The 12,078-nt window shown below is 40.6% G+C and overlaps 1 protein-coding gene across 2 annotated transcripts in view; it reads left to right on the top strand.

The window, feature by feature from the left end:
- The window catches only part of Dscam (DS cell adhesion molecule), a 577,624-nt gene that overhangs the window by 360,341 nt on the left and 205,205 nt on the right, over positions 1–12,078 (top strand). For both annotated transcript variants that reach the window (XM_021184771.2, XM_029470764.1), the window contains exon 10: positions 9,709–9,828. In XM_021184771.2, the coding sequence (XP_021040430.1) occupies positions 9,709–9,828 (120 nt within the window). The remainder of the gene's footprint in view (positions 1–9,708; positions 9,829–12,078) is intronic.

Below are 12,078 nucleotides of genomic sequence, written 5' to 3'. Positions count from 1 at the left end.
CACAGACTCCCCCACCTCTAACCCCCTCCCACATAATTAAGAGTAAAATCTTTAAGAAATAACATGTATAGGTACCCTGCACCACAGCTTTTCTACAGAGCTGCACCACAGCAGTGAGTTTACAGATGTGAGACTCTTTGTTCCTCATTTCTATTTAGTGTTAAATGCATCATGGTTTGGGGAAGCCTTTGCAATGGTTTAAGTTAGGATCACTGCCATAGAATCCATGGGTGATTAAAACAGCATGGGCTGGCACATATTAAACACCAGCAGTGATGTCAGTCCTCTAAAGGTGTGCTGGTTTTGCCTCAAGTCTTTGCTTCAGACAACTAGAGTGTGGTGGTGGTTCAAACTGCAAGTATGACATGGCACTAGTTGCCAGCAGACCTGTCAAGTACAGATGGGTGGGATTTACTGATTCTCTAAGGGAGCAATATTCATGTGCTTTGAGGAGGTAACTATGAAAGGAAGGTGTATGTGAATGCTGGTTTTTTGTTTTTGTTTTTGTTTTTGCCCTTTGAAGCCCCCATACACCAGGGTCTCTGTGCATTATTATCTTGAGGACCATTGATAGCAGACTTCCTAGAGCAAAGGTTCTCTGTCCTTCCTCAGTCTGGAGCCATGTCCACTCTGCACCTCTCCTTTTCTGACAGAAATGAATGCATTTCTTCATACTCACCCACAAAGCACAGAGAATGTTGTGCACCCGGGAGTCATCGAGAGAAGCCAACTTCACACAGTTGGGAAAATAAATAAAATAAAAACAATGGACAAATAAGCAACGAACTAGATCTTTATTAAAAATGAACAGAAGATACACATGGCTATGAGAACTAGGAAACCTCTCCTCTTCCCCCACATTTAAAGAGATAAATGAAAATAGAAATCCCCCTTTTTCTCTCCTTCCCAATTCTTCCTCCAAGCAGAACTGCCATTGTTTGTGAAGCGCATAACAGTGCCTAGACTGTCTTCAATATAATCTATTCTGAAGGATCAAGGGCAGGAAATAAAAACAGTGGATAAAAAAGAGCTGGCTGAATAGGTTTTTTTTTTTTTTTTTTTTTTTTAGTTATTACTTGGAATTGTAAAAACAGCAACTGGCATTATTTTGGCCAAGATCAAGGTCAGCAGAAGTAGAACTGATCTCACACTTTAAGTTATAGTGTAGAGTATAATCTCATTAATCATGAACTTGTTCTTCAAAAATTATCATCTGTTGAGCATGTGGTGCATCACCAGCAGGGTGACAGAGCTTTGAAGATGGAACAGGCTGCAAAATCCAGCTACTGTAATGGGAAAACTCAGGGATAACAAGGTGATCTGGGGCAGAATCTCAAGTGAACTGCACCACAGAGGTGCCACGACATTTTTTTTATTAGATAATTTCTTCATTTACATTTCAAATGCTATCCCGAAAGTCCCCTATACCCCACCCCGCCCTGCTTCCCAACCCACCCACTCCCACTTCCTGACCCTGGCGTTCCCTTGCACTGGGGCATATGATCTTCACAAGACTAAGGGAGAGGCCCCAGTACATTAAAGTGTGATTTCTGGTCCTAACCCAGACCCATTAAATGATCATCCTCAGAAATAGATCTATCTCCCATATCTGTGGGAAAGTATTAAATTTTTCTTCAAAATCACTGATAGGTGATTCTCAAGTTTTGCCAAACTTCAAAATGTCACAGGGACCTGTAAAGAAGGCCTAGTTTCCAATCAGCAGCCCATACTGTTATCAGCCATCTTAGAGGAGGATCGGGTCTCACCTGTTCATGAAGCTTACAGGTTGATTCTGACACGTAGTCTATTGGTCTCCTGGGTTTTAACCATGTGATTATTTTCCAAGTCTTTCTCCTTCTTGACTAGAGACTAACCAGGGTGGTGACATACACTGATTTGCCTTTTTAAAAACAGACAAACAAACAAACAAACAAATAGTTCTTTGAGAACTCTGTACAATGTTCTCATTGTAAATGCCTTATCTACCTCTTCTCAACTCCTCCAAGATCTACCCACCCCTTCCCTACCTACGCAAATTTGTGCCTTTTTAAAAACATCCTCCAATTCTAATTTGTGATGCCTATAGACTCTTAGATATGTGGCCTTTCACTAGAGAGTGGTCAGCTTACTAGGAGCCAACTCTTAAAGGAAACTGACTGTTCTCTTAGTAGCTATCAATTGATAGTAGCTCCTTAGCTATGAGTAGAACTTTATGCCTACCTCCCCTCTCCATACTATTTCTTTGCTTCTTGTTTATGGGACTCGTGAATGCTGTCATGATCACCATGAGTTAATATGTGTAGCTGGCCGGTTGCATTCAGAGGACATTGTTTCCTCATGTTTATCTACTTCCTCTAGCACTTCCTCTTCCACAATAATCCTCATCCTTGATGGAAGGAGCTGTTATATAGATGGCCCAATCAGAGCTAAGAAGTCTTTGTTTCCTATTCTCTGAACCTTGATGAGTGGAGGCTCTCTATGTCAATCACCATATACTGCAAATAGATCAACACAGAGACCACAAGTGATCAGGCTTCTCTGATGGGAGTTGAGAGATACACAGGTCTGTGGATATAATCATAACTCATTAGGAATCAGTTTAATATTATACCCATAGTTGACCCAATAACGATGCTATGTATGGGTTTCATCTTGTGGGGTGAGTTTTTAATCCAATCATAAAATAGTTGGTTACTCCCACAGTATTTGAGCCACGATTGTCCCAGCTGGTGTGTCTGCCAGTCATTATTGTAGCTCACAGGATTCATAGCTGGGTAGGGTGACAATTGCTTTTCCCCTCTGTTAGCATTCATAGCACTTTTAGCACAATAAATGCTAGCCATGAAAGGTGAGGCTTCCAGGTCTGTATCAGATTGATATTTCCATAGTCTATGATTCAAATATTTGGTGTCTTCAGTATTAAAGTCTTACTATCAAGTTCTGAAGGGCAGCCAATAGCAAGCCTATAATGTTTGTGGGTTTGTAGAACCACTCCAAAAGAGGTAACTTGTTCTTGGTACTATGCTTTTTGTTTATTAGCTATAGTGGGGACACAGTTGTCATGTAATAGCATAACTATATTTTAACTCATTTTTATATGTACGTATCTATATGTGTTATATATGCATATATTGTAGGAAGCTTCAACAGTATATCATACTATATTGTTCCATGAAGGTTTGGCTGAGCTATAAAGCAAAGGGAGTAATACTCAAGATCTATTTCCTAGTAACACCCCTTTACCAGCCTTGTCCCCTGCCCTTTAAGCACCACAATATCCTAAAACAGCACCCACAGCTGAAATTCCAGTGTCCAAAAACATAGCACCTGGCAACATTCTATATTCCAACCACAACACACACATTTGCCTAATATAGAGGGAGTGAGAGTTCCACAGGCCCTGTGATGAGGGGACATGGGTGCAAACCTAAGACATTCCAGCTTCCATTATCCACCTAGTAATGTCATAAGATACACCCATAAGGTCTCAACAACATGACCACATAAACATGAGCTGAACAAGGTCAACAGTAGACATCCAAGTGGATGGGGGAAAGATCACAAAGCCTCAGCTATACACAAAGAACTTCAGGAATGCTGGGGTGAGATAAAGAATCCTCCCCAGAGAAAGCACATCAGCTGGTTGTCTCATGCCAAATGGTTGATCCTGAAGACAAACATATAAATAACATTATGCAGACTGAGCAAGTTATATTTAGGAATATATATATATATATATATATATATATATATATATATATATATATAGTTGTTATATATAGCTGATATATAGTTGCCATGTGTGTGCATGTATGTATATGTATAATATTATATATTATATATTATGTATTGTAGTATATGTTATATATTATATTATATGTTTTATATATATATAGTGTATGTGTGTGTTTAGTGGTTTAGATGGAGGAAACGACAGGAAGAAATGATATTATAATTTCAAAAAATTTTAAGTGAAAAAAATATTTCCCGAAAAAAATATTCTGATTTAAAGATTAAAATTGAACTAAAATATAGAGCTAACCAGTTTGGGAATTTATATCATACATTTTTCATGATAGGTAATTGTCCTGTCATAAAATTAACTCAACTAGTTTGTAAGTAGCGGCTGGGTCTGGAGGGAAGCTCTGCAGTTAACAACACTGGTTGTTCTTGCAGAACACGCGTGTGCATTTCCTAGCACCCATGCAAAGGCTTACATCTACTGGTAAGTCCTTCTCCAGAAGCTCTGATGCCCTTCTGGCCTCAGTAGGCAGCGCATACACACAGCCCATAAATATGAATGCAGTCAAAATACACATAAGTGAAAAACGAAATCTGATGAGAAAAAAATATCTAGCAACCCTGCAAGAAACTAATGTCAGGGTCCTTGCTGGCTGCTTTTCCTCCCATTATTTCATCAAAGTAATGGCTAAAATGAAAGAACCACAAATGTGGAATATGTAGCTCTCTAAGCACGCTCTTTTTCTCTAAGTCTTTATCCACGACAGTCTTTCCAAAAAAAAAAAAAAAATCTTCCCAATGATGCTTTGTGTCTTTGTGTCTAATTTTACTTCATTGCTCCCTTCTTCTACGGTTCAGCAATGATGCACTTACCACACATACTTAGCGGACCCTGGAATAGTCCCTGAGGTGACAGAAACTCATCCAGATCAGTAGGACAGAGATAGAGACAGGTCAAGCAATGTGGCAAGCATTAAACCATCTGCTGAAGAAGGAAGGAAGGTCACATGCATTGAGTTTAGTGGATATATGCACTGCATCCTAAAAGGAACAAGGGAGGGAATCCTGAAGTTTTAGCAAACAACAACATGATAGGATAAGAGCAAGAAAGGCTGAGGTTGGGAAATCCTACTGGCTCTAAGGGAGGGAGATAGGAGAGAGCAGAAGGTGCTAATTGAGATATGTAAGGAAAGTCAGCTGCAGGGTTAACTTTGCTTCACACACTCGAGGTCCCGGGTCCTAAGAAAAATCTCAAGGTCATAGGAATTAATTATTAGCATGAGTCACTAGAATGAACTGAGCTGGATGCCTACAAGATGAAAAGCAGAGACACCTGGTGGTGGCTGCAGGAAGGACTCAGGGTGGGGATGGTTTACATAAGGTTCTTTGATGCCCTTAGTGACCAGTTGTGTGGAAATCAGTGTGAGGAGGCATGATAACACTCCTCCCCAAGGGAGCAGCCAGCTCACCACTGCAGTGGGGAAATTAAGACTCTCTCTGCTCACTGTCACTGTTTAGATAGAAATCCACATGCAAACTGGGGCCTTAACCACTAACGACAGGACATGACCTAGCACTCGGTTTATGAAGGATCTAAGCATTACATAGATGAAATACATCACATGAAAGTATCTAAAACACAGCAAATTACTCTGTGCCTTCTACTTTAATCTTTCACTGGAATCAAGAAGTGCCTCTCTTACACACTGAGGAGTCTTGGTCTGAGATGTAGCTTGGGAAATGTCAACATAGAATGGGTGGTTTAGAGGTCTTGAAATTGCCTGTCACTGTGAGGGTGGTTTGGGAGTCTTGGAGTGACAAGCTGTTAATTACAAGAGCAAAACATACCTTGATAACAGGGAGATTGGTGTTCTAGATATGACCACAGAATTCACAGAGGAGTGAGCTCCATCGCCTTGATATGTAAGCCAGTTCAGGAAGAAAAAGAAGGTGCAGATGTGATGCTAGAACTTTCTGAAGGCTGACCAGGCCCACATTTCTGTATGTTCACCATCTGGGTGAGCTTGGAAACATGTCTGACTTCTCTGAGGCTTGACTTTCTCATCTGCATAGCTGGCATAGTGGGGTTTACCCTATGACCAGGGATTGTAAGGAATAGTAACCTAAGACTCTTCCTGATCACTGTCAGAGAGAAATCCTGTCACTGTTCAGAGATAAATCCACATTACGAACTGGGGCCTTAGCCATTAGCTACAGAACTCAAGCTGGCACTTGGTTCACGCACGATCCAAACATCAAATTGGTGAAATTCATCACATGAAAATACCAAGAGTTTTGGCTGGAGCATATGGTTACTGGAAGAGGCCGTAGCTCCCCTAAGAGCAGTGAATGTCCTGAATGTGATCAAAATGACACCCAAGTCCCTGCACCTGAATTCTTTTATCACAAGGTGCAGAGCCTGATATGGGAGACAGGCAATTAGACAAGCAATACCTAGCAGTTGTAACAAAGGCTTGGGGAGTGGGGTTTGGGGAGGATTCAGAGAAGTCTCAGTCTCCACTAAAGCATCAGGAAAGGTACCTGGTTAAATTAGCTTTCAGCTGAGGCAGAAGAAATGACAAATAGGAATGCATCAAACAAAGGCACAGAAGGGAGTATAAAGACTCAAGCAAGACCATCCTGAGAACTAGTGAATGGGAATAGCTTTGGAATGGCTTCAAAAAAGCCTGCAGGTATGGGGCGGGTTTGTGTGTGTGTGAGGGAGGTTGCTAAGAGCCTACAAAGCAGTGTAGGGACCTGGGCATGGCCAAGGGCCCGTGAGAGCATGTGATGGTTTCCCAAGCAACCTTTACATTACTGGGTGGAGAAGAGATTCAAATGGGGCACTGGTAACAGAAATGACACCAGGCATAAATGACAAATGGAGATCATTTGAGATAAGAGACAATATTATCCTCACCTTACATAGCTTTATTTCTCTTGAGAGCAGAGTGCAATCAGAACTGGCTGCAAACCACTTAGTTGAGATGTAAATCCTGTATTCCAGAGAAAGAGGAAAGATGAAGGAAGATCAAAGAAAGCAGGAAGCAGTAAAAGTTGCTTTAATGCATGAGCTGCCATTGTGGTCAGCTACAGCTCCTTCATACCCGGTGCTTTCTAAGGAGCCATTCAGAACAAGGATTATTAAAGGATGACATCTGGACTGGCAGCCTTAGGATCACCTGGGAGCTCATAAGAAAGGCAAAGCTCAAGACTCCACCTCAAACCCATGAGGTTCCCATCCTCCATGTGATGGGATGTGTTAAGATGTGGCTTAGTTATGTGCTCGGTGATATATATTTTCTTCAATGTTGTCTGAAGTAGCACTGCATATGAATAGTGGATAAAACTGAGCCATTAAATATTCTCTTTCCCATAAAAATTCAGAAGCCTGCTCATTTGTGTCTTGGGATTTTATGAAAGCATGTACCAATATGGGACTAGAAGAGGGGATTCTATTATAAGAGATAAAAGTCTACTTGGGGAACCCACAGGATATCCTTGCCAGTATCTAAAAATATTCTTGATAATTTAGGAGGATTATTCTACCAATCAAGGGACCATTTCCATCTATAACTATATTATCCTTACCATGTGTTAATAGCCCATATAGACATTTTTGATTCATTTTTGAGCATATTTTTTTTTAAGCTTAGAGCCAAGTTGAGTAGAGGACTATGGATGAGTGATAACTGAGAATGTGTAGCTGGGTGTCTCACCCAGTGAAGAAGCAGCTCTTCCTCTTGGCAGAATTAGCTACAGATTTGCCTCTCATACCATGGACAGTGAGTCTAGTATGATGTTTAAAATTTTGAATCTACCCTGATGGTTGTTGATCATCTTCATTAGAAAATTTGGGGTGGGGTGGTGGTACATATGGTGGAACTCCTTGTCATCCTTCAATTTGGGAGACAGAAGTAGGAGGGTCAAAAATTTGGGGCCAACTTGAGCTATATAGCAAGACATTATCTCAGAAAACTCTAACAACAGAAGCTGGAGAGATGGCTGAGCAGCTAAGGACACTGGTTGCTCTTCCAAAAGACCCAGGTTCAATTCTCAGCACCCACAGGACAGCTCACAATCATCTGTTATTCCAATTCCAGGGATCCCATGTCCTCTTCTGACCTACTTGGTCAGTGCACACATGGCACGCAAGCAAAATGCCCACAGATATAAAATTTTTAAAAAGTAATATTTTTACAAAGGGAAGGGAAAAAGAAAGAAGGAGGGGAGGAAAGACAGAGGAAGGAGGGAGGAATGAAAGATAGAGGAATGGTAAGAAGAAGGGAGGGAAGAAAAAAATCTCTTATTTTCCAAGAAATATCTCCTGGCCTTAAGGCACTCAACTTTTATTAATTTATTCCAAGTATATATACATCTGAATTGAATGCATTATTCTCAAAATATTAATTATCTGAAGTGAAATCATTGGGCAGTTTACAAATGTTCCAGATCTGATTGCTGAATAGAGCGTTTACTTCAAAGCTGGGGATCTGAGTTTACTAAATGAATTGACTCCTAGAATCCTTTCTTTTTTCCAACAAAGTGCTAACGTTCTGAATCTCAACTCGATTTCTCCCCATGGTAGTCTTGTGAAATGGGTACCACAATTATCCCTAATTTACATATTGGGAAGTCAAGTCATTTTGTAATTTATATAGAAGGTTGGAACCCGAGACTGAGGTGTTCATCTGGGCTGTGTTCTTCCTCAGCACTGTTACCTCTCCATGTTTAATGTGTTCTACAAAAAGCTGGATGAAAAAAAACAGAAACACACAGCCTGAATTTCATCTCCAGCTGCTTCTCTAGTCTGGATAGATTCCCCCCACCCCACCCCATTCTTGGTTACTTCTTGGGCCAACTGATCTTCACTGTGGCTTGCATCATTTCAACATGCTTCTAAGCTGCTTATTTCAGTGAGATCCTAGGCACCTCCTCAGTCCATTTCATGTGCCAGCTGGAATTCCCATCTGTCTGCAGCACCAAGGTCCATACATGTATCTCAACATTAGAAACTACAGAATCTAAAACTAGTGAGATTGATTTTGCCAGATGTGGGAAGGAAGGGAACACATCCGTATGTTGTATGTTTAATCTTAGTGATGCATGGCTATCTCACTGAGAGTCCCTCCATGGGCGTCTCCAGTCTGCTTGAAATGTGCTGAGATTAGGCCACTTTCAGATGCCACAATTTGTAGAAGACTGGTGACCTGTTCATTAACACTCAAACACTACTACCAGTTTAGCACAAAGCAATGTAAGCAGACAATTGAATATGCTATAGGTTGGGATGGATCTATCCAGGGATAATATATGAGAGGGAAGCACCTCACAGAATTCACTACACAACCAGGTTCTGAATTTCGTGGGTTTTGTGAGGACACTAGAGTGATTCTGGCACCCCCCCATTAAACAGTCTCTGTAGTTATACTTTGCTCCTGCCTGGTGATGACATATCTGGAAGAGTGACTAATGTGTCCTGGTGAGATCCGGGGCAAAGTTCATCACCATACCACGCTCTTTGCTACCTCTGGGGAAAGTACTTGTCAGCACTTCCATCTTCTGCTAGAAGAAATTCACCAAGACTGAACAGTCCTTAACCAAGAAAACACTCATCCTTTATAAGTACAATTTTAGGAACATCATATACTTTACTTCTTCTTTTATATACTGTCTGTGATTCTATTCTGTATGGAGTAAATCCCTGACAAAATTGAGTATCACATGCCCACATATCTATGAAAGAGCAATTTCCCTACTAAAAAACCTTTCCACTAAAACCAATTTGTAGAAGACCCACCAGCACCTAAACTGTTTCTTCCATTGATCCTGAGCTGCCAACATGGCTATTGTCTTTGTATTTGTGTGAAGCATTCTTCTTACTTGAAGGTTTACAGAGAGAATTGTTTTATAAGATCACAGATTTAATCAGTGGCCCTCTCTGAATGACAACATCTCTCTTTTCAGTTCCCCCTAAGTTCGTGGTACAGCCCCGGGACCAGGACGGGATCTATGGCAAAGCAGTGATTCTCAATTGCTCTGCGGAGGGTTATCCTGTGCCTACAATTGTGTGGAAATTCTCAAAAGGTATGAAGTTGATTGAACTGTCTGTTGTGTGCTAAACATACAGTGTGTTGTCAACAATTTTGTCCTTTTGGAGCTATTTGAAGGTGAATATATTATCCTCCCTCACCCTAAGCCATCTTGGATACATCCCAGTAGATAACGCAGGACTTATAATTCAAATGATGAAAGTGCCCCTAACATGTCCCTGGAAAGACAGATTTCAGCCCCTGGAGAAATACTTCCTTCTTGTCTATATTGTGACCATGGTTGTGTTGGGCTCCTGCCAACACAAATATAAGGAGGGAGGCACCAGTGTTAGAATTATTCACTGATGGAAATTATTCCTTAGTGCCTGGCACTTTGTGCTTTTCAGCGGCTAGAGTTAAGATAATTGATTCTTTTATATTTGTCTGGATAATGTATAATGCTACATATGATCATCCAAGGGTGCTGCTTTCAACAGCAGTCCTGAGATAGTGGCTAGGGTCTCTGCTTCCACAACTAACACGCCATGCCTCCTCCTCAAGAGAGTGACAGCTCATCCCATTTGTAGATTACATAGTGAGCATTTGTTAAATTACAATGTATGACTTGGAAGCCAATGGTAATGCCATCTCCTGAGGGAGATGAACCAGTCCGTTGGCCAATCACACTCTTCCCCCAGTGGGAAAGATGTGTCAATCATCATTGATTACCATGTGTATGTTTGTTTCCCTGCTCACTTAACCACAACTTGCGTTCTAGGTTTTCTTCTTTACAATAAAAGTATTTTCTTCCTATGAACTCAACCACAATAGAAGGCAAAGCAAATGGTGAATGTACCACCATCTTCCTGGTGTAGATTGGCTGGCATAGCAAAGGGGCTTTAGATAGTGACTGGGAGAACAAGAGAACTAATTTTAAAAAAACAAAACAATAAACCTTCCCTGTTGTAGATCTTCTTCCACCTGTTGGAATCACCTTGTTGAAAGACAAAAACTGCTACTTCGAATCTCTTTCCCTGAGCCTTACTTGAAGCCATATCTAGAGCCCCATATTGTGTTACTGTATTTAAATGAAAAAAAATCAGAACAAATTTAGTTTAGCTCCTATCCTCAGCATATTTGACAACATGAACATTTTCTGTGGCATTTACCATCAAAATTATTTTCAATGTTACCACTCGACACATTCTCTGCTTCACCCTAATGCTGTCTCCAGGCTTTTGCCCTTGTGAAGACCCCTGCAACAGAGCACTATTCATGCAGCTCGTTGAGCATATGAGTAATTATTTTGTATAGGTAACTTCCGAACACTGAGCCAGCATGACTCCATGCAAGACTCTTAGTCTGTCTTACCCAAGGGGACTTTGCCCCCAAAGGGTATGTCTCCTTCTCTCTTCAGTAGATAAGATCTTCTTCCTTGTGTTATCATGCTCTTGAGAGTGAAAAATTAAAACTTGCATATTCAGATTACTAATACTGCTTAAAATATTTCATTCTTTGTTACCTGACATTTCTGCTCCCCCTTTGGGGATTCTCCAAGGCTTGATGTTCGTTTGTCTATCTATGCATATTATCTGTTTGTGAATGCCCACTGTATAGCCCCATATTTGCTAAAGATGGTACCCATATTTTATCTTTTCCTGTCACTGATACTCACATTAAATCATGGTAGCTTCTTCATCTATAAATTTCATATGGAAATTTAGATTATTGATGGGGAAAAAAGAAACCATGAAAACAAGTCTTTAAAGTGTGAAACACCTCACAAATAGCAAGATGACAAATAAGTAAATAAGTAAATAAATAAATAAATAAATAAATAACAGGAAAAGGTTGCTGTTACTTTTAGTCTGGGGTGTCTGGCTAGTTCCCAGTGGCAGATGTGCAGGTATGGTTTTTAACATCTGATCACCTCTGACTTGTAATCATGATTTTCCAGTCAATAGTATGTTATGATCTCTTTTTATGGCATCAAATAATGATGTTTTCCATGTCTTTTGACATGTCTATGTAGAGTTTATAGTAACACATCAGCAGGGATGGTTAATGACTGCCAGCGTTCAGATGAAGTTTACAGGCTGGATGTAGTGGTGCACACCTCTAATCCCAGTATTTAAGAGGCAGAGGAGGGCAGGTCTCTGAGTTCAAGGCTAGCCTGATCTATAGAATGAGCTTTAAGGTGAGCCTGATCTACAGAGTTTCAGGACAGTCAGAGCTACATGGATAAACTCAGTCTTAAAGAATGGAGAGAGAGAGAGAGAGAGAGAGAGAGAGAGAGAGAGAGAGA

Source organism: Mus caroli, chromosome 16, assembly GCF_900094665.2.
Source record: "Mus caroli chromosome 16, CAROLI_EIJ_v1.1, whole genome shotgun sequence".
In the NCBI taxonomy this organism is placed as follows: Eukaryota; Metazoa; Chordata; class Mammalia; order Rodentia; family Muridae; genus Mus; species Mus caroli.
This window is presented reverse-complemented; position numbering and strand designations above follow the sequence as displayed.